This window comes from Dendrobium catenatum, unplaced genomic scaffold (assembly GCF_001605985.2).
Source record: "Dendrobium catenatum unplaced genomic scaffold, ASM160598v2 fragScaff_scaffold_772, whole genome shotgun sequence".
NCBI classification, from domain to species: Eukaryota; Viridiplantae; Streptophyta; class Magnoliopsida; order Asparagales; family Orchidaceae; genus Dendrobium; species Dendrobium catenatum.
The window spans coordinates 951,194-975,492 of record NW_021319234.1 but is presented as its reverse complement, the minus strand read 5'-3'; the positions used below and the strand labels follow the sequence as shown (position 1 = coordinate 975,492).

Genomic DNA, 24,299 nt, shown 5'->3' with positions numbered 1-24,299 from the left:
TGGTAATTTTGATATTTAAAATGGAAATTTCACCATCTAACACTTAAAGCGGATGGTGGGAGGAATGGATGATGGACCCGATCAAGATCCCATGGTTCCGTCGTCCCGGGCTATCATGGTCCCTGGTCTACTTAGTAAGAGGTAGTCGACCCAACCTAACAGAAGGATCTTTGTCGGCAACCATGGGTTGCTCGTCCAAGGGGACCTTGTAGACCTGGGGTGAATATTTGTCTAAGGGGACAATTTTGAATCCACCTTAGCTAACAGAGGGCTTTGTGCCCTATCGATTATATCCTATTAATTCATATCTCAAAGATTTGATGCCAATAAGGAACGTAGTGGCTCTGGCCATAACCGATATTTCATTGTGCCATTTGGCGGCAAAACCACTTAGTTTAGAGGGCCCCGAGTTATAACCGTTTATCTTGCGATGCCATTTGGCGGCAAAACCGTCGATTAGAGGACACGTACCACGTCCTTACTAACAGGAGATTGTTTGATAATGGATCATAATGATATTTTTCACCAGGCATTAGTTCAATGTGAGCTTAAGTAAATTTTAATTTGTCCACCTTGGCAAACTGTTGCGGATGGTGGATGGATTTTGCTTTAAATATTTGATGGTTGAATTTCATTTTAAATATCTTAGACTTTTGGGAATTCTGGAATTTGGATTTTTGGGAGCTTTAAATTTCGGATATATGGGTTACATTTGAAATATTTATGATTAACCCCTCCGGATGAGATCTTCGCTCAACATGACCATCATCGTGGTGACCTTGAGGTCACTTGAAAAATATTTGAATTTGGTGAAAGTTTGAGGATATTTTGAAACATTTAGAATTAACCCCTCCGATTGAGATATACACTCAACGCATCCATCAACGGGGTGTGGGGTCATTCATTGACTAAACCTTGTCGACCCTATGAACTTGCCGATAGGGGATCGGGTTTCGTAGACTTCACACTTTTGTTTGTGAATTTCCTTTGTTAAAGGCCTTGAAGGCCTAATATGAATGTACAAAATAAATATTTCGGTCAATTTTGTGAACACATATTTATCCGATGATTTGAACCCAGTCTACTCCTATTTACCTGCTTAGGAGGATCGGGTTTCATAGGCTTTATGCTTTTATTTAGTGAATTCTCTTTATTATAGGCCTTGAAGGCCTAATATGAATGTATTAAAATAAATACACCGGTCCCCACAATCATGTATTTGTTTGAAGGTTCGAACCCTATCAACTCCTATTGATATGCATATAATGATTGGGTTCAAACTTGAATTCACTTATTGACCTGCGCAGCATCCCTATGTGTCACGTGTGTACCAATAACATGCTTGTCGGGGCCCATGCGGGTGTTTGGGGGCATTTTATAATTATTTATTGAACCTTGTCGACTCTTATTTACCCGCTTAGGAGGATCGGGTTCAAATTTAATAACCCGCGTAGCATCGCTAGACGTCACATGTGTACCAATAACACGCTCGCCGGGGCCCATACGGGTTTTTGATTTTATCGATGAATCTTTCTTATAAAGGGCCTTGAAGGTCTAATATGAATGTATAAAATAAATACCTCGGCCGACCTCGTGACCGCATATTTATTTAATGATTTGAACCGTGACGAGAAGGATCGGGTTCGAACTTAGATTCATCATTTGACCCGCGTAGCATCCTGGGGCGTCACGTGTATACCAATAACACGCTCGCCGGGGCCCATGAAGGTGTTTGATTTTCCTTGCCCCTTTCGTGTACGTATGTGTATACAACTATGGTGCACGTGCGGGGGTATTTTGAAATTTTTGAAACTGTACAAGTAACTGCCATTTGAATGCACACGACATTCCATTTGAGAATTTGAACATGCCTTATGTCCACTTGTATGAGTGTTGTGGATTCGGTGGCGGGGCGTAGCAGCTTCTGGATTGAGTTGCTCGCCGCTTTGCACAGGTAGACTATCGTGCACTACTTGCTTTTGCGGGTGGATCGTAGTGCACTAACTAATCTCCCGCTTATACATGTAGATAATTGTATCCACCACAAACAGGACGCCCTTATTTGTGGTCGAGTTGCTTTACATACAAATCTTCTAGTGCCGGCCACATGCATTTGTATTTGTTGTAGTCATTTGACATTTTGCTTGTGATCAATACATTGGGTGTATGACGGGTCTTCCTCACCAGATCGTAAGTGCTCACATTCATTGTATTCGTATAAAATTTTGTGCGTAGATGATATTTTGCATATATGACGGGTCTCCTACAACTTCGCAAACATTTGCACTTATTGCTTGTTATATATATTTTGCATATATGTCTCATATGTCACCTATTAGATTTTTCTGCTCGTAGGCGACACACTTTCCAGTGGTTTTGCGTGATGTGTCTACTTTAATTAGGGGTCGTACAACCCGTGACATATAAGAGTGCACTATTTTGTCTCTTTTTGAAGACATGTTCACGGGATGTACGAGCTACCTAGCTTTACAGCTGGCGTGCATGCTATTTAGAACACCCATGACTTGCAATGTGACATACATTTTTTTATCTTATCAGAAAGGGTTCAACCACACAAAAAAAATACCGGGGATGTGCGGGGATTCCTATATGTTTATAATGAACACAAAAGCATTTTGTAGGAAATGTTTATTTTTTTACTCTTACTTTTACTTTTATCCCCTTTTTTTAAGATAACTACCAACCATATTCATGTTTATTTACGCTCGTATTTTCTCTGCTGGTGAATACTCTAAAAGGAATTCAAGGCTAAAGCCTCGAAATAGCATCTTATGATTCTAAGCTGGTGGGGCTCGCATGTGTACCTTCCCTGTCTTGTAGCAAAGGGATCCTAGGCTGGTGGAGCCCACAAGTGTACATTTTCTATCTTGTAGCAAGGGGATCCTAGGCTGGTGGGGCCCGCAAATAATTCAAGTTCAATGTTATAAATAGAATGGGGTTTCAATTCATCCCATTTCTGTAAAGAGCTTTTGGTGAGGGACTTAGGTGTGTACAAGTCAGGCGCTAGGAGGAAGAGGTTTGATTCCTACTCGTTAGTAAACGGTTGATTCCCTTAAAGGTTCACGATATGTTGCATTTTGTTATGACTTGGATTTCTCTTATATTTTTTTTTCAGTGTCGGGAGCCTAGGGTGTCGTGTGTTTTATTTTTTCTTGACTTAGAATTTTATATGGATTTTAAATCTTTTTGAAATTTTCTAAGTCATTGGTTATGTTGAAAATTCGACAGCACTCCGACGTCGTCCCCGCGTAGGAGGCTGGATCGAAGTGTGTAAGGCATTCCCGTCTGCCAAGAAAGGCAGTCACGATAGGTGTCAAATAACACCAGGGCCGCAGTCTCGTTCCCCACTTGTTAACAAAAGCGGTCACGGGGTCTTTAAGTACATGTTTAAAGCACAGTATTTTCCCCGCCTAAAAGCAATGACGGATACTTAATTAAACAATTCTTTTACAAATAACAATTTTTCCTGCTCACTAATAAAAGCGGTTACGGGTACTTATATTTCATGCATACGAATTTCCCTGTTCGCTGATAAGAGCGGTCACGGGTAGGGGTGTAAACGAGTCGAGTCGAGTTTAGGCCTTATCGAGCTCGGCTCGTTAGTCGAAAAGCGAGCTCGAACTCGAGCTCAGAGACTCGAGTCTGAGCTCGTACAGAAAACGAGCTCGAGCTCAAGTTCGCCTCCTAAAACAGCTCGAGCCCGCGTCTAGAATTCAATTTGACATTTTTACCGACCCATGGCCATTTTCTATTTCTCCGCATCCGATTTTTATTTTCCCGTCCGTCCACTTTTAAGACAGCTTGTCAGTAATTCCACAAAAAAAGCAACACTGTCAACGTAAGAACGCATTAACTTTGATAGCATCATGCAAATGTCATTAATGGGCCATTCATAATTATATATATTAAGAATATAATTATATATATATTTTAATAAAAATTAACTGTACTAGCCTTACCCTAATTAAATAAAATAATAATCATTACATATATTTTAATCATATATCTAATAATACGATATATTATAATTTATTTTACTTAAATCATATAATTAAAGAGCCGCTCGCAGAGCATCACGAGCCGAATCCAGGTCAAAGCTCGAACTCAGAGCTCAGTTAAACGCATTCAGAGCTCGATATATAGGTTGAGCCTCGAGCTTCTGTAGCTCTTTGAAGCTCGCATAGCTCGGGCATCGCATATTAGAGACTCGTTAACGAGTCAAGTTCGAGCCGGCTCACGAGCCGACTCGGCTCACTTACACCCCTAATCACGGGTACTTAAGTTTCCTCGCTCGCTAACAAAAGCGATCACGAGTACTTATTTCATGCAAAGAAATTTAAAATGTTAGTGTCGGGTTTTTTACCTTGTGTGTGCAGTAATCGAAGCGACGACGACGAATGACGGCGACGGTAAGAAACCTGTGATGTACAATTTAATTTTTTTTAAATTATTTGTTCAATAAAATTAATCATATATGTCTTTTTTATTTAAAGCAAAGGCTAGAGAGAGAAAAATAGAGAGAGCTCTCTTTCTAGAGAGAGAAAGAGAGGATTTGATGATAATTTGCATGGAGATGGATTTAGGAGGTGTAAGGAAATGGTAAGAGAGGTTTAGAGAGAGAAAATCCATCTTTTCAATTTTGGAGAGAGAAAGAGTGAAATTTTTCTCTCTAGGAAGGGAATTATGGGAAAACAATGGTGAAGGGAGATGTTTAGAATGGAGAGGGAGTCATGTATATAGTAATTTCTCTCTCCTAAAGAGAAAATTAAGGGAGATGTTTGGAATGGAGAGGGAGTCATGTATGAAGTAATTTCTCTCCTAGAGAGAAAATTTTCTCTCTCTAGGTTAGAGAGAGAAAATGGAGGATGATGTGGATTTTTTTGTGGTGAGTGTAGGAAGTGTAGGGAAATGTTTTTTTGTGAAGGGTGTTTTGGTGAGTGGAAGTGGAGAAATAAAAAAAAAGGATTAGAGTTTTTGTAGGTTTAGAGAGAAAATGTAAGATGAAGATGAAGATGAAGGAGAAGGAGAAGAAGAAAGAGAAAAATGGAGGGAAATGAAAGGAAATGATGGGAGAGGAAGAGAGAAAAAGAAAAATGGGGAAGAGGAAGAAGAGGGAAAGAAGAAGGAGAAAGAGAATGGAGGATGGAGGAAGAAGAAGAAGAAGAAGAGAAGTTACCTTGCTTGGAGGGAAGAGGGAGGCCAGTGGCTTGGAGTCGTGTGAGGGAGAGGGAGTTCGCGGCTCCTTGGCGTGAGAATGATCGAGAGATGAGAGTGGGGGGCGGTTGGGAGAGAATATGAGGGCTTAGGGGTTTAAGTGAGGGTATTTTAGGTATCTTGGGTTTTTTTATTTAGAAAATTATCTTTTTATTTAAAATATCTCTTTCTCTCTCTTTCTAAAAAAATTTATATTGCACAAAATAAAAATAAAAATTTAATCTTCCATCATGTTGGTCATCGCGTCGCCGCTCGCACACATTGTCGCCTCGATTCGCACGCCCAAAATTTAAATTTTTACCGATCGACGACCCCCATCAATATGGGTGCTGATCTTAGCTGTTTATGTTGCTCAGGACGCATCAGCGCTGTTCGTTTCGTGAACGGAGGTCATCTCGGCGATTTTGGGTTTTAGGTCGACACGCGTCGGGAGTTTTTTTTTTTTGCGCGATTTCGAGCTCTTTCGCTTTATTGGTACATCAAAGCACCCCCATCAATAAAACCATTTCAAAATATTGTAGTCCTATATCAAAGCACTTTAAATGGAAATGGAAATGGATGCACCTTTATTGATACATTTAGACGATGCTCCTGTACTAATTAAAATAGAAAATTAATAAATATTAAATGAAAATGAATAAATGAAACAGGATAAAAATAAGTTAAAAGAAAGATATGTTGTAAAAATCTACCACATATAAAAGATTATGCATATGTTAACTGTGTAAGAAAGGTAAAAGAATAAACATGTTTTAATTTATATATTTAACTGTTATATATGAAATTGTGTTTATCCACTAAGTTTATTATGTAAACTCAAACTGTAATACTAAAATTTTAAGGTAAATCTTCAAAAAAGTAGAAATGGTTGAAAGAGAAAAATACATCTACAGAAGACAGTGATCGAATGAAAGCAAGTAAAATATAAGTTAGTGACTCTTCAGTTTTATATAGGATGTAATTGATAATTTGTTTTTGAATTTCAAAGAAATGTTTCAACTGTCCAATTTTTTGTTTCCGCCTCGTTAATTTAAGTCTCCGGGCCAGTCTGTGACACCTAACGCTGGTTTTGAAATTTAAATAGGGTTAAAAGGCAATGGTAAGTCTTGTAACTTGTAAGTCATAGATTTTCCTCCTTCCAAGATAAGTCAATCATGTTTCAAATGGGCGGCGCCATGTTGATCTTAGGAGCACATCTATAAGAGGACCTATTGGTGGTCACGAGCACACAAGTCAGGTTTGAGGGGTTAGATTTCAGTACCTTTTATGGGAGAAAATTTGAGGAGCACGACAGTCCTAAATTCCCTGGGTACAACGCTCATAGATCACGATCTTAGAGATGATTGCATACCTTCCAGCATTAGATAAGTGGCTTCTAGCCGATAGCCCCTCCTCCCTATTAATCTTTGAACTGAAACCACACGGACAACTCCATGAGGCCAGCAGCGAGGGTACGGTTGTGGTTGTATAGGAAGAGACGTTATGAAGAGAAGCTAGTAAAGTTTATGTTGTTTCAGATTATCATTATGATGTGAAGCCCAACCCCATGCAACATTGTAAAAAGGATTAATTCTACCCAAGAAGTCTAGCATTCATTAAGAAAGTTGTGAGCAGGAACTAAACACCTAGAGCCAAAGATCTCGCAGCGTGACAATTCTGAAAGCAAGAAGAACAGACTTGATGGAAAAGCAAAGTCAAAATCTCAATGCCAACATTAAGTGGAGGATGACTTTTGCTCACTTCTCAGCTTACTTGTCAAGCTTATGAAGCATAACTTTCACCTACATGTAACCTCTTCAAACAAGAAAAAGAAATTATGCATTCCTTTACTTATCAATACAGCTCATGCATAACCCTCTCTTCAAGCCAAAACAGGAAACCTGATACCATGCAAAGCATGGTGCAGATAAGATAAAGGTGAAAATAGTGGTAGGAAAATAAAGATGATTTTTTTATAATTAATTCAGCAAGGATGTATTGGTAAACTTTCAATATTAATTGGTTTATTTTGACAGGCTGAAAAACCAACAAATTTTCTAGGGCACTAAACCAAGGTTGGATAACAAAAAACCATTTAGCCAACTTGGAACTAATCATAGATATATAAATAGATGAAGATTGCACAACCAACTGGCAGTAAGCATGACAATAAAAATGGAAAGATATACAGAAATGTGGCATACCCTCCTTTAAGATCTGCATGTTTTTGGTCTATCTTAAGTCTCACTTCTAGTGCTACTGCAGGTTCATCTAGGCCCTGAACTAAATCAGTCAAAACTTTGCTACCACTAGTAGAAACTGAAGCTCTGGCAGAAGCAAGTTTGTTTAAGATCTTAACCTGCAGGGAACATCAAAGCATTGAAATTGAAATTGCAGGATGAAAAAAGAAAAGGAAGCACAAAAACTGATGACAAAGGAAATTAGGCTAATATAGTCTTAAAAGAACCTTAGACCACTCATGAGAAGAAAAATGGCGATTTAAAATACATTAGGTAGAGTATTGAAGAGCAAATGTGATTGTATGCAAGGCTCTTCAGAAGGATGACAATATAGCTTGATTACATAACATTACAGGTTTCCAACCAGAATAAACTATTAAATATCACTTTATGTAACAAAGTGCATGGGCCTACCATAAGGTATGCTCCATCATCAAGCCAATGATTCTCCTTTAAAGCTCCATGACCGCTGGTCTCAATAGCCAAATGTGTTTCTTGACCAATCGAATTCTGCAATATTTTTATTTAGTTGAATTGTTAAAAAATAGGAAAAGCAGCATTGCAAGAAATTTATTCTAGACGATATATGAGACCAGAACAATGAAGATGAAAGCTGATTGATTAATACTACATAACATGGCATCATCGTCATTAGGCCTCATATATTAGATTCAACTTTATAAATAAAACTCCATTTATTCGAAAAATTGATGCATTTGATCAAATGTTGCTATAATCTTCTCAAACAACATCTACCTAAGTCATTTTTGGTCAATCAATTTTCATTTCAAACCCATTCACATTAATTTTATCCACCCACCATAATGATATTATTGATACATATTCAATGGTAGAAGCCCAAACCACCAAAGTCTTCCATTACCTTATCTTCAATAGGTGTAGCACTCATTATCTCTTAAATAGAATCATTATGCTGTATATTCATCTAAATTTTACCTTATCAATCTATACTCTCATTTTTTCACACTCCACTTAGCTATTAGCAAGCTTCGAGGCCCAGCACTTAGTAACTTTGACATAAGCCCAACACCTAATACAAGTAATATAGTTGATCAAATTGCAATTTTATAAGATGTAGCTTGCAATTCTATATGAAAGTTTCTGCTCACTTAGTGCTCATTTTATCCATCAAATTCAGTTCCAGAAACGCTTCTCTCATATCTATATAATCATTGTATGATAAATCAAACATACTAAGACCCATCACTTTAAAATATAAAATAAGCATCAACTGATTGTCATGAAACTGCGTAGGTTTAGCTTATTGGCCTACAAATCGTTATGAAATATCATTTGGAGTATGATAAGTGACTCAAATAGATCAACTGCCCAAATGAGAAATGTATGGTCATCATACACCTATAAATCTGATGCGTCTTGGAAGCAAAAACAACAATATAGCTAGAAAACAATTGCAGGAATACAGATATGCGGGCTGATTTTTTTATTACTACTTAAACAATAACGAAAGATACAATTGATCTACTATTCGAGAGGTAAATGGCTCTCCCACAAATCCTAGCCGCAGCTAGGAAACTTACACAAATCCTAGAAAATAAACTCAGCACATATATGATCATAACCTTAAACAAACCTCCTTAAATAGCCCTCACACACAATGAACACAATTAGAACGTTCCTAATCAACATAAACACAATTAGGAAACCTTCCTAAATAGCATAAACACAATTGGAAAACCTTCCTGAATAATTTTAAAAATCCTAAACATCATAAACACAATTAGTAAACGTTCCTAAACAACGCCCCCCACCCCCTTCCTTTTGATTCCTCCTCCTTACACAATGAATAATAGCTCCCCTGGGCCCCACTCCTCTGCTGCCCCTATTCCCACCAAGACCAAGGGTTGGACCAGCCAAGTGGCCCCCCCTTTGCATATCAATATCACACAAAAAGCAATCATGGTTGTTATTTAAATCTAATAATATTTTACGTTGCAAGGTAAGAAAAAGTTTTGCGTACACAATTTAGAGTGATTCATATACATAACTTGGATTAAGAGAATCCTTAACTGTCCTAAGTTCTAACAAATACTTTTTATTCATTAATAGTCAATCATGAATGCAAGCCATCAATCCAAATTTATAGAAATAGAGTTGCAACTTCGATTAAGAGAATGCTTAAATGTTCTCACAAGTACAATTTCTTCATCAATACTTACTCATGAATGCAAGCCATCAATCCCAATTTATAGAAATAGAGTTGCAAAGATAATGACAAATAATTTAAATTCAAATATAAGCTTATCTAAAATTTGATATAATCCTAACCAAACATTCAACTTCAAACCAAATCTTATCCAAATAATAATTCAACTTTATTAATTAAATTTAATAAAAATAAGAAAAATTTTGCCAAAAATAAAGATAGGACATAAAGGTCTAAATATTGGTTCGTTTCGGCCTTATTATATCCTAGTTTGATTTCTTGTAAATAACTTATGAGAAACAAAAAATTTTGTAGGTTGATTTGTATCAACCAATTTATACTACATCAAAATGATTTTCAAGAATTTTTTAAGATAAAAAATGAGTAAATCATCTATTATTGAACATAGAGCACTCGACAACTTCAAAAGGCTATTTTAGGAGGTATCCCACTTTTGAATCACAAGATGATAATTAAAAAGTGGGAAATATGGCAAAATATTACAACATATCAAAAAACATTTAATAGTTGGAATATCACAAAAATGGTTATTACATAAAGAAGAGATAAAACAATAAAAGTCAAATTACAAACTATTTGAGAAGCTTCTTTTTACTTACCCAATAATTAACTTCCCAATCAAAAATTTAATAGTTGGTTTTCTATTCTTTTGATTTTTCTTACTCCTACTTTACTTGCATTGCTTTATTGATTTATTATCGTGATTGTGTGATGAAAAATATAGTAACATGGATGTTAATTGCTTTACAAATTGCTTGAGAAAATTGATCTTGCAAGTTGTACAAGTCACTAGAAAAATTTAATAAATCAATCTTGTGATCAAGAAATGTGTGTTGTGGAGAATACTTTTTAAAGATCAAAAGAATCATGATAGAATAATCCTTTGTTTCAAGTAATTATTTTGAGAATTTTGGTATTGAAAAGATAAAAATAAAATTGCCTGTGTTCTTGTTGAGTTAGCATACCTTGTTTGAACAGCCATAACTTGTTTTTAAGCAAAAGAAAAAATAAAAATCATATACATTTACTGAATTTTTTTTTCACACCAGTTCAACCCCCTTGGGTGTGCCACACCTTTCAGGCTTTCAAAAAGGAACAATCATTTCTTGAGAACAAAATCCAAAGTAAAGTGCAAAAGCGATAGAAGAGATTTACTATCATCCATCTCTAAGAAGGAGAGCTTCAGAAATCAACATAAATGACCTTGTGTTCAATCATTCTTTATTTATCAATAAAATCATTCCCTTGCTTCTATTTAGTAAATCTCTTTGATCGAGTAGTCTAATTTGGTTTATGCTTGATCTTTAGTCATCTAAAGTAGTTCCCAAACTCTATTTAATCTGCAATGTTCCTTTAGGCAAATGGAGACCCAATTATGTTCCAAAGTAAAAGTCTGCTAAAGCAATGTTGGCTAACGGTAGTGCCCAGGGCACGATTATGTTTCCATTCAGAGAAATAGAGTTCAATGTAACAATTCAATTAAAAAGTTGTCAAATCCAATACTATCATAGACAACAAATTAGTAACTGATCAACAAATTAGATCTCACCAAACGAATAGCTTCATCAATGACATTTTTGTATCCTCTCTTGAATCGATGATGCTTTCCTCCTTCAAAATGCAAAAATTATTTAGTCTTTCAATTTAAGAAAAATGTGTAGACCAAATGATGACTTACCAAGTTTCTTTTCGATAAAAGTAGTCAAACCATCTGAAGTCACACTGTCCGTAACAATAGTTGTTCCAGGATGCTACGTGGAAGTAAATACCAACAAGGTGAGACATATGCAATTGGATAGTTAAAAGACCAATATCAACACACTTTAAAAATAACAAAGACCATACTTCCTCAAGCACAATAGCAGACATCAAAGCTATCAATCTATTGCGATTGAACTCAGAACCAGTAGAATCCACAGCAGCGGATCTGAAAGAATAATTACATTCAGAAGTAGCCATTTTTTACTTCAAAATAGAAAAGGATCAAAATGATCCCTCAACTCATTAGGTAGGACCAAAAGGATCCCCAAGGACCCCAACTATGTTAAGTGACCATTTTGATCCCTCGACTCTTAAAAAACAAAAATAGTCCCACCTTCCAAACTATTGCATGTTAAATTTAATGGGGTTAAAATTATAGGTATTTTAGGAAGTGACCTTTGGAATTAATTGGCCTTTTATGAGTGGGATGTGAAACAAGAGTGAAATAATATTTGAAAATTTATCAAACAAAATAGCAGTGCTTTGGAAGCCAATAAGAACTTATGAGACGATGAAATAAATTCGCTCAATTAATTATTGAATATTTTTATCACTAATATTTGTTACAATATATCTAAAAACTGTAAGACAATAGTGAATATTTCTATAATTTTATTTTTATTCTATTAGATGCTATCTTTCTTAATAAAAAGGGTTATATTAAGAATTATACAATAGTTTTTCATTAAAAAAAAAATCTATAACACTCATAAAATTATGGTCTAAATTATATTTTTGTTAATCTGTAGAGCCTTAACAAAAATATTATAACTATACAATAGTTTCTCAATTAAAAAATATATATAATACTCACAAAATTTTTTATTTTGTTTATAGTAAATTTATATATTTTTTTGCAAACAATGTCTATAAAAATACCTCCCACTAGTTGCTCGATTAAACTCAGCTGATCGTGATTGCATGGGTGCTTGACTGAAAGCGATGACTAGGCAGGTGGGAGTTTAGTGTGCAACGATATGTTTCGCCGAAAGACGTCAACTCCATGGACGGGTCTCCTTGCTGCTGATGGGTTCGACTTTGCTAGACATCGACTATTAGGGGCAGAATTTGGCAGAAGAAGCACGTGAAAGAAAGAAAGATAGTTGCTTTGACAGCGAGCGAGCACCCTATTAAAATGTCGCGACTTTCAATATGACAGGAAGATAACGTCGTTGAAGGAGCGAAGTCGAACAGCAAAAAAATAGCAAATGCAAAGAACAAGCGATTGTTGGGGTGCGATTTTGCTGGAGTTCAACGTTGCCAAAGGAGGCGAAGACCGGTCAGCTGCAAAGGTTCGACTTCATCGATAGTTCGACGCCGGGTTCTATGCTAGCCTCCTTTGAGTCGATCTAGGGTTTCGACGCTGAAGGAGTTTGGATGTTGCAAGGATTTTCGTACTGGTTAAAATTCTCGCAATTTTGATTTCAACTCTCGGAATTTATAGCGGCTTCGAAGACGAATTTAGAGTAATTAGTATATACCCTCTAGCGATGGATATCTTCGTTACTTTTTTGTTTTTTACCATTAGAGAAGTAACGGTGATACTATTTTGGTTTGCTTTTAAGAGTTGAGAAGCCAAAATGGTCTCTTAACATGTTGGGGACCATTTTAAAGGGACCATGTTAGTTCTTTTCTTAAATATATATAAACATAAGCAAAGACAATACTAGCACCTGTCGACATCAGTGTCAAAGATGATGCCCAAATCAGCTTGATTATCAAGGACCGCCTGAATAATTGCTTTCATAGCTGCTTTGTCTTCAGGGTTTGGAATGTGATTGGGAAAGAAACCTGATATCTAGAATAATATATAAATATGACCACTCTGCTGCTATGAAGCGTGCAAATTTATTTGTAAAGATATTACCATTTGGATCCAAGAACTGACTGCCAGATGTGACCGCACCAAGAGGTTCTAGCACCCTCGCCTGATAAAGAGCATTTTCAGAGCATAATAAATTCATAAGTGGACTATGTTAACATAATTGCCATGGAAACAAATTTTCTTCAAACAGATATAGGCAAAATAAATTGGTGCCAAGCAATCACTGGAATTATTATTCAAGACAAAAAAATTGAGAACCAGGAAACATATATGAGCGCATTCCTATGGATTGTTCTAGGACACACTATTTTAGCTAACACCAATATTGGGATGACATATATCAAATTTACACTATGCAATCTTAAATTCCTCTTGAAATAGAATATTAAGAGAACTTGAAAACTACTAAGATAATACAAACCTACTGGGGGAAAATGCCACCTACATGTAAGGAAATTGACACAAAATAGCAACTAGGCATAACAGATGTAACATTCACTCTAAGAGAGCAATAACGTGTGATTTATCCAGAAGTATCAGTGAGTTGGATGAGAAAAAGGAGCTGCGGAATGGACCAATAAGAAAGAATATTAGAAATACCATCAACTGTTCATTTTCTAATATTATGGTCTAAAGCATATTTGTTGTATCAAGCATTTCAAGTCAATAACAGTATAGGAGGGAGAATTTTTACTCTATGAATCCTGAAAGCAAATAAAGGGAGCATCCCTGTTTGAGCTATAACCTATGTTGCACTGATACACCTATTTATGAAGGCATGTTGTATCCGATACACCAACACACAGATACGCCTCCGATACTACACCGATATGTGTCGGATACGGCTTTGTCGTATCCAATTAAAATACAATTTAATTTCAAAAGGACATGTGTATCCGATACGCGTGTCCGTTGAAAAACAAAAAAATCCAAAAAAAAAAAAAAAACCGTCGTATTTACTTCTGCGGCTGCAAGTGAGGTTCTCTCATTTCCGAGATGAATTTGAGTCTCTTGATGATATGGGAATATTAGAAATTGCTAATCTTTCACTTGATGAGCCTGAATTAGAAGCTATGATATTTATTTAAGATGATATACAAGTTCAAAGACAAACCACTGAAGAAGCTAATCATATCATTCCTTCTATTTAATAGTTAAAACTTCATATGCTAGACAATTTAAATTTATGCTTTTGTTGTTGTACTAGACAATTAATGCTTACTTTTATTTTGATATTATAAGCTACAAGGCTACAAATGATGTTACTTTTTTTTTTGTAATTTCAAATATTATGTTTTGATCGCTTTCTTAATTTTTATGTATGATTTATAAATTATAATGACGCGTCCGCGTCGTACCCGTATCCTGTATTTTTAAGAATTGGCGCGTCCCGTATCCGTATCGTGTCGTATCCGTGTCGCCGTATCAGTATCGGTGCAACATAGACTATAACCCATGCTCAGCCATTACAATATGAAAATATAGTGAATGCATTTCTTATGTTCTTTAAAAATCTACAAGACATAAAAATCAAATCAAGAACTTTTCTGAAATAAATCCACATCATTTGATCATAATTATCCCTTTTCAATGATGTAAAACTCTTCCTCTACCAATCTTCACGGTTTTACTACACTACTTTCCTTGACATCATCACAAAGCAGCTCATGCTTGCTCAATGTTAAAGAATTTACACAAATATAATACCATTGATGGATAAGATTTTATGTCAGGATATTGAACTTGCAGTTAAACAAGTGCTGCTTTATATACATTTTTGCTATCAACACAAGGAACAATATCTTGTAGAACTAATAATAAGAAATAACGTGGGCAAAACAATAGAATCCAACTCACAAAATAATTAAAGGTAAATCAAAGGCCTTCACTATCTATAGATCCAAATAAGAAAAGATTAGTGATAATATGCATGCTGGTTTGGCAAAAGAACAAAAGAGGGGTAATGTTACCGCGAAGAATCCACCAGCACCATTACCCGCATCAACAACGATGTGGAATCCCTCTAATGGCTTCTCTGCAAGATATTTACTTCAGGAAAATAATATAAATTAAACTAACAGCAGGATTGTTTACGTATCAGAGATATCTGATAATCAGATATCAATAAAGACTCCCTCCTTTTAACTCTAGATCTTACAATCTTGAGTTGTTACTTGCAAAGCAGCTATTGAAAATCACCTTTAGTTTCAACAGTAAGAAAAAAAAAAAAAATGGCAATCCAAGTGTATAAGATCCATATATCAAAATAATACCTATATTACTTGCAAAGCAGCTATTGAAAATCACCTTTAGTTTCAACAGTAAGAAAATAAAAAAAAAATTGGCAATCCAAGTGTATAAGATCCATATATCAAAATAATACCTATATTACCAGCAGCTTGGCGGACGGCCTTTACAAGATCAGAAGTATAGACTGTCATATATTCAATCTTTTTAAAAGATAAAGATCTATCTTGTACGGATTCCTTCAAACTTTCAGGTAAGAACTTCTCATATATAATTCTTGCCCGCTCCAAAATGTCTTTAATGTCAGTTTTACCCAGTCCACCAGTATTAGTAAAAAATTTGAACCCATTGCGATTGTAAGGAAGATGGCTGGCTGTATACAAGAAAGTTTCAACAAAATATAAATAAATTTCTTAACAATTAATCAGAAAAAATACTTCTATAATGAACCCATTGCGATTGTTAGGAAGATGGCTGGCTGTATACAAGAAAGTTTCAACAACAACAACAACATCAAGCCTTTGTCCCACTACATGGGGTCGGCTACATGAATCTTTTTTTTCCATTGTGTCTTGAAGAAAGTTTCAACAAAATATTAAAAAAAAAAAATTAATAATTAATTAGAAAAAAAATACTTCAATTATTAAGCATAAAGACTTGAATGGAGGCAAGCATATGTTTAATGCATATTTTAACATATTCTTTAAAGTGATGAAGGAAACCTTGAAAACATGTATGATGCACGTCCTGAAAAATAAAGCAAACAAAATCTAAAGAAACCAAGTTTTTAATGTAACTTAAAATCGAGTAAATTAGTGAACTGGTCTACAATAAAGGGAGTGACAGCACAGGAATTGAAAAAAAAAAAAAAAAACTGGACAAGCGGTAGAAATTATTTCTATAGAAGAATGACAATTTGCATTTCCAAAAGGATCGAATAGGCCACAGATACTATTGGGAATTTCTTGGAGGAAGAGAGAGCTTCTTGAATTTAGAGGGAGAGAGAAGGGAAGAGGGAGGGAGAGAGCAAACAGAATTTGAATATTATTGCTTGGCTTGGAGAGGGTCCCTATTACAATCTTTTGCAATTATTTATTGACAAACAAAAGAAAACTCTAACCAAAGGTTATAAAAGGCTACACAAAGAAATGCCTAAATAAAAATACACATATAACTAACATGAATTTGGACCAAATACTAACAATCTCCACCTTGGTCTAATTTCACAAAAAAAAATGACAAAAAAGAAAAATAGAAGAAAGATCTTGAATGTTTCCCTGTCTTGACCGAGAGCCAATGCTCCACCTGCTTTCATCAAGAATAGTGTCCATCCAAGAAATAGGCCGTCTGCCTATCCCCGAGCAGCTTCCTACCCACAAACCTCTCATGCATCATGTCATGCTCACCTCCGGCACTCCTATGCATTTGCTTCTGCGCGGCACACGCTCATGCTTCAGCACCGAGTACACTCTGGCTCGCCTGCTTCCCTGGGCACCCGTGTGAGCTCCGACCCGCCACTACGCACGGGCCACCACCCATCTAATCCCCAGCCCGATGCCCACTTCTTTCGCACTCTTGCTTGCGGATGCCTCCGAGCAATCTATCCCACATGCTCCGCTCTGACTGAACACCAACACTGGTTCTCTTATGCGCGCTCCCTACCAGTCCCGACCCGACTCCTCCAAATCATGGAGGAAGCTGCTTGTCTCCATCGAATCCACTCCCACAGGAAAGATCCTACTTCCCAACTCCTTCGATTGCAACAGTAAATCCCCTCTTAGCTCCTTCTACAATCTCCCTTTGCATACCAAGACTCAATCAAACCCCTTCATATTCAACCCTATCTTCTCTCCCCCACATCTCCACCAAAAGCCCTGCGACCTATCCACAGCACCCAAACCCCGCACAACAACTTCCTCCCCCACTTTCGCCCACACTAGCCAAGCCAGCACAACGCACGATGCCTACCCCCGCGTCTGCACAGCACCTGCCTAAGTCATCCGCCCGCACGCATCCTGCGACCTACACCCCACATGTTCTGCCATGCAACACCTGTCGCAGACCCGCGGCCCCACCTCCGCTTCACGCTCAGGCCCCCGTTCTCACAATCCACACGCCCCTGCATGACCCAAGCCCGCTCGACCTCAGCTAGCCTATGTTCTGGCACCAACAAACAACTCCTATCTCCTAGGCACAATCACGCGCCCAGCATGAACTCCAACCCACTCAGATCATCTGAAACGCTTGCCTATGTGCACTCCCAAGCCCGCGATCCGCCCGACCACCTCCCCTTTTTTATCACAAGAACACCTTCCTCCTTCCCCGTGATCACCTCCATCAAGCTCTGATACCAATTGTTGGGAATTTCTTGGAGGAAGAGAGAGCTTCTTGAATGTAGAGGGAGAGAGGGGTAGAGGGAGGGAGGGAGCAAACAGAATTTGAATATTATTGCTAAGCTTGGAGAGGGTCCCTATTATAGCCTTTTGCAATTATTTATAGACAAACAAAAGAAAACTCTAACCAAAGGTTAAACAAGGCTACACAAAGAAATGCCTAAAGAAAAGTACACTTATAACTAACATGAATTTGGACCAAATACTAACAGATACATTTAACACATAATTTCTAGATTGTAGATGTAAATGTATATTATATAATTTTTGGATTGTAGATGTAAATGTACATCATACATGAACACACAGAAAAAGAGAAATCGGCTATGAACCTAACAGGAAAATGTGAGCTTTTCGTATACCTTATCTTTTTAATATATTTTAAGTTTTAACCTACAAAAACGGCATACCTAATGCATGAAGCTCCTCCAGTATAAGGTCAAGGGAGAGGTTGGTGTATGCAACTGTTGCTACTCTTAGCTTTGACAACCAAAAATATACATCACCAATGCTGTACTCATATCAACCATTATAATTAGGTTTGGACAAATCTATACTATTTTGTCTTTATTTCAGTCACCAATCATGTAATTCTACAATTTCCTCTTATAAGACCAGAAATTTTTCTACAAAATTTCATTGTTTTAAAACTGCATTGTTAACTTTGCATTTGAAAGTTCAATGGCTATGAAATTCAAAATTAACTCCATAAATAAAACATTTAAGCATCACTATTTTTGAGGTTTTGGTATCTTCTGATGCATGACATCCCACCAACCATCCTAAATCGGTTCCCAGCTATTCCTAAGTTGATTCATTCCTTTCCCCAATCCGAAGGAAGGCCATACTCTGACATTCATGCACCTCTATCTGTTTATGGAAGTATTTTCCCAACCACAGCCTTCTCCTGGTACCCACCTCTTGCCTAAGGCCCTTCCTCCAGATCTCAGTCTACTTCTCCCTCCTAACCTTAAACGTAATACACGAACCCACAGAGGCTCCACCATTTGAAAGTTTATCATGCTCAAAGTGTATCCTTAGCTCTTCTTCCAAGTAAAAAACAGATCCCAATAAAACCCATTAAACTTTGAATCACATTGAAAAGCAAACTTCCCTGATTTTGACCCTCCTACATTAGTTTATTTTCAAATTAAAAATTTTGTATGCATGCCCTCCCTTAAACACAAATCTAAAACACCCTTTACCTTCCACAATTTAAAAGAAAAAACAAAAATCAGAACCTTAAAATCTTAAACCTAATTCAACATTCTTCATTACTCAAATTTAATTGGAATATCAAGCATCTGAAACGAGGTTCAATGTCTTCTGTAGATGGAGCAACTACTTCCACAAATAATGTTATTCTCTAAGCCTTTATCAATCAATATTATACAAACTCGCAAGGAGGATTAGATCATTACTGATCAAATCACTGCTAGAGTATATAAGTACTTGGTTCATTAGAATAACCAACTTCCTCCAGAAAGCTCTTGAATATCAAAGGAAGAGTGCTTAAAGATGGCATCAGTCTACTTGAAGTGTGATATAATTTTGACTCCCCAGGGGTAAGTTCCTTTTGGCCTAAAAGAGTAAAAGCAGCATATGGACCCAAGTTCAAATTTAGAACTAAGTCCAGAATTTATCTAGATCAGACCAATGCATAAATTTGTATTCATTTTATCTTTGTCAGGCTCGTTCTTTTCTACTCTTAATCTTTCTATATCTAGACAGGAAGTTAGGCCTAGCCCCTACCCATCATTTCATTAAAACTAGTTAGTTGCAAGCGAGAGCCTTACATCACCTGAAATAGAAAACAAAAGAACAAAAACTAAATCAAGAAAAAAAATACAATGCTTCTTATTGTATGGGGCTTTCTCAGCATACCTGTTATCATTATGGAACCATCAACCGGGCAAAAAAAATCTTCATTTTCTGAAATAGTGCTGTTGAACATTGCTGGAGTAGAAGCCAATCTGTAAACAATTACTGATGGAATCAACATTTCAAGCCAATCATTTTGCAGCATGATTTTACAATGAAAATGATAGACCGGCCGATTTGATTGGGAGGGAATTAAGAAGTTTCCTAATTAAGAGGGAACTATTTAGGAAGGTTCTTAATCAAAGGGGAATTGTTTAGGAAAATTTTTAATTACATTTGGCAAGGAATTATTTAGGGCAAGAGATCTAATTTGAGTTCAAAATCTAAGAGGGAATTATTTAGGAAAAATGAGGAATTAAGGGGAATTGTTTAGGGAAGTTTTAATTACAATTGGGAGAGAATTAATTATGAAATTAAATCTAATTTGAATTCAAATCTGAGAGGAATTTATATAGGGAACGGGAGCTAATTTGGGAGGGAATTATGGGAGCCTATTTAAGGCGTGATTTCAGAGGATATTTGGAATTTGCTAAAATTATATTGTTCTTAGGGTGTTGGGCTCTAGCCAGCGGCTAGAGATTTGGGAGAGTCGGATCGTCCTCTCCAATCGAAGATCCAATTGTATCTTATATTTTTCTTCTTAGTTCCTTCAATAAAAAGAGTTATTGTATGTTCTTCCTAAATTTCTTATGTCGTTCTCTGGTTTTGTTGAAATCACATCCACTTCCTATCAAATTGGTATCAGAGCACGATCCGGGTACCTATGGAGGGAAGAAAGGTAGAAATGTTGGAATGGGAGATCAGACAATTGAAATCTGATTTTGTAAAGATTTCAGGTTTCAAAAAGCTATTTTCAGTCATCCATGAGAAGATCGAAGAGAAATTTGCCATCATGGAGAAGATGATAAAGAAGCTTCTTGAGGGCCAAACCAAACTGACAACATCGGAGGTGAGAGCATCGTTGACCGGACAAGAAAATTGGAGAAATCCTAATATAGGGATAATGAGGGAGAATCAAGAGGTGAAAATTTTTGTGGAAGAAGAGGAGATGCCATCTTTGAAATTACTTCCAAGGAGGGGAAATGGTGAAAGAGTAAGATTTTTTGTGGAACTGTAGAGTTTGGAAGAAAAAGAAGATAGGGAGAAGATAGAAGCACCAGACATGGTTCACCCACTCTTACAGGAATATCTAGAAGTATTCCAGCCAATTCATGGATTGCTTCCTCCGCAAGAACACAAGCATGCTATCTTTTGGAAGGACGGAGCCTCACATATCAGTGTTTGTTTGTACCATTATTCCCAACTCCAGGAGGATGAGATGGAGAGATTGATCAAGGAGATGTTGGAGGCAGAAATCACTCGATCTAGTGACAGTCCATTTTTCAGTCTAGTTTTATTAGTCCATTGCTTCGACAGCTGTTTCCTTCAGTCCACCTTGAGGACAATGTGACACTTTGGGAGGAGAGTATTGATAGACCAGCTGATTTAATTGGGAGAGAATTAGGAAGTTTCCTAATTAAGAGGGAACTATTTATGAAGGTTCTTAACCAAAGAGGAATTGTTTAGGAAAATTTTTAATTACATTTGGGAGGGAATTATTTAGGGCAAGAGATATAATTTGAATTCAAAATCTAAGAGGGAATTATTTAGGGAAAAGGAGGAATTAAGGGGGATTGTTTAGGAAAATTTTAATTACAATTGGGAGGGAATTAATTATGAAATTAAATCTAATTTGAATTCAAATTTGAGAGGAATTTATATAGGAAAAGGGAGCTTATTTGGGAGGGAATTATGGGAGCCTATTTAAGCTAACTATGGGGTGATTTCAGAAGATGTTTTGGAGTTTGTTGAAATTAGATTGTTCTTAGGGCGTTTGGGCTCTAGACAGCGGCTAGAGATTTGGGAGAGTCGGATCTTCCTCTCCAATCGAAGATCCAATTGAATCTTATATTTTTCTTCTTAGTTCTTTCAATAAAAAAAAAGGTTATTGTGTGTTCTTCTTCATAAATTTCTTGTGTCGTTCTCTAATTTTATTGAAATTACATCAACTTCCTATCAGAGAACAGTTAGGATGTTTGGATTCAATCCATGATTGTAAGCTCCTAAAAGTCATAAGAACATTTCAAATCAAATATAAGGTTTTAAAACAATTATAGTGCTAAGAAACATGCTATTGTACTGCAGAACTGGGATGCGCCAAATGCATGGGCTCCCAACAATGTGAGATTTGGGGAAGGGTTAAAATTCACATCGTTCCTTCGCATTGCAAAAGAGGTTGTTTTCATGGGCGGAGTGCAGATGAATTGGGGCATAAAATACACTCAGAATCATCATTCCATTACTGAAAATACAATTCACACTCGAATGGAATAAGCGACTCAAGAACTAACATAACAACGAAAAGATTTTTTGCTCACCCATAATGAACAACATCCAGTCCAGCACTTGCAAGTCCACGAGAAATGGCATCCTGAAGATGCAGCAATAAAACTTTCAAGCATACTGAAGGTGTAGTTAGCAAAGTTAATAAAGATTAATTACAACTTCCAAAATAGAGTTTCTATATATGGTCTAGTTTATCGAGATAAAACCTACCACTGAAAATTGAATGATTACGCAAAAGCTACCAATCAAAACCGTAATAGAATAATGGTATGAATATCCATATGATTTACAAGTGACGCAGATAATACTGAGTGTGTATTGTGGTTGTGTTTGAATAATTTAAGATATCGATATACTTGAGGTACAGCTAGGAGCCTCTGCAACATGCCAGGTAGTCCATTTCTTTTAGTTAAAACAACAGCGTAGCTAGGAAATGCCAGAGTCATAGACATAGTTACCGAAACACAGGATTGAGTGCTCATCTGAACTGGCCGGTGATAAGGGAAGAAGGAAAGGGGAGAAGGTAACTAAAAATAGTCATGGTGGGTCACTAAGTCAAGGAGGGCATTGTGAATGTTAGAGAAAGAAAAATTCAACTGCATATTATAGGCCTGCAATACTTGTGAATACTTGTGATTATTCAAGAAGATTTATATAACCTTGTCAATGTATTCACTTGTGAATATTCAAGAAGATTTATATAAACTTGTCAATGTTTGGAAGGTTGGTTATTCTCGGCGCCTCCTCCAAATACTTACATCATATACAGGCATAAAAAATTTAATAGTCTAAGGTTGGGAAGAGGAGAAGATCCAGAGAAAGTTTATAAACATAATAGAATGCCAAAGCCTCAACCCACTTGATCCATAACAAAATTCTAGGACTGCCCCTTAGGGGTGTCAATATTTGACACGACCCGAAACCGACCCAAAAATTATGGGTTAGGGTCAACTCGTTTGTCATATGGGTTGGGCTCGGGTTCAAAAAACAAACCCGTTTCAAAAATCGGGTTGGGTTCTAGCTGACCCAGAAACCCGAAAATGACCCACTCGCAACCCGGATCCGACCTACCGCAGTCCCGCTCCGCGCTCGCGACCCGGATTCGCCTCTTCCGGCGCACGATCTCGCCTTCCCGCTCCGCGCTCACGATATGGATGGCCGGATACACCTCGCCCGTGGACCACAACCTACTAGGCTCCTACCCTAGCAGCCTAGCTCACCCGCTCCATCGCTCCTGCAAGACCCGCGCAGATCGTGAAAGTTCAATGAAGGGTGTTAAACCTCGTTGAACTACCCACGACACACCAAGAGAGGGGTATATAAATTAGGATTTTAAAAATTTTCTTTAAAACAAAAAAATCTTTTTGATATTTTCAAAGAAATTAAATCACCCAATATAAAGACTAATAAATGCAATAACAATCACAACGATGGTGACAATTCAATCAAATCAATCCACTACCAACCACAACATTCTCAACATGAATTTTTCAAAAAAAAAATCGCATAAAATTAAAATGCGAAAATAAAGTGCATAAAAGAAAAGTAGAACTAGCACACCATAATTTTATAATAGTTTGGTCAATTTTAAATTACGTCAACTCCCAGGAGTCCTCTCCGAGTATTGCGCTAAAAACTATAGTGTCTCTCATTTAGCCCCCACATATAGGCGAAGAAACCCTTACAATCTTTTCATCAACCCGGTGCGACAGAGAACATTGACTCATTTTTCACTCTCCTGGTGAAGGCAAAGAACCTCGACTCGTTTTTAACCCTCATGGTGAAGGCAGAGAACCTTGACGATCTTTAACCATGAATTTCTTCCACCCACGAAATCAAACAAGACACTTGGAGGAAACAAGGTAGAAGCTTGCCCGGAGTAGCCATATGAAATCCCCTCACACTCCTCACGCTCAATCTCTCATTTCTTCTTCCCAAAGCTCTCCAAGGTCACTCTCAAAGCTCTCTCTCAAGAAAAAACAACAGCCAAAGACTCTCAAAGAGTCTCTTAAGAAAGTATTTAAACAAGGCTTCAAAAAACTCTAAATTTTTTTTAATTTGGACATCATTGTTTGTACAGTACGATCAAGGGTCGTATACACCATCAAGGATCGTACAGCACAATTAGTTCAAAAAATTGGGTT

The 24,299-nt window shown here is 36.9% G+C and overlaps 1 protein-coding gene across 3 annotated transcripts in view; it reads right to left on the bottom strand.

The window, feature by feature from the left end:
- Positions 1–24,299, bottom strand: part of LOC110101725 (phosphoglucomutase) — a 47,540-nt gene that overhangs the window by 10,725 nt on the left and 12,516 nt on the right. For all 3 annotated transcript variants that reach the window (XR_002303743.2, XM_020829750.2, XM_020829751.2), the window contains 11 exons: positions 22,188–22,240; positions 19,774–19,862; positions 15,633–15,869; positions 15,220–15,284; positions 13,292–13,352; positions 13,098–13,215; positions 11,509–11,590; positions 11,342–11,414; positions 11,213–11,274; positions 7,869–7,964; positions 7,419–7,573 (listed from right to left, as the gene is read on the bottom strand). Coding sequence is in view for 2 of the 3 variants with exons in the window: in XM_020829750.2 (XP_020685409.1) it covers positions 7,419–7,573; positions 7,869–7,964; positions 11,213–11,274; positions 11,342–11,414; positions 11,509–11,590; positions 13,098–13,215; positions 13,292–13,352; positions 15,220–15,284; positions 15,633–15,869; positions 19,774–19,862; positions 22,188–22,240 (1,091 nt within the window). In the remaining variant the exon portion in view is untranslated. The remainder of the gene's footprint in view (positions 1–7,418; positions 7,574–7,868; positions 7,965–11,212; positions 11,275–11,341; positions 11,415–11,508; positions 11,591–13,097; positions 13,216–13,291; positions 13,353–15,219; positions 15,285–15,632; positions 15,870–19,773; positions 19,863–22,187; positions 22,241–24,299) is intronic.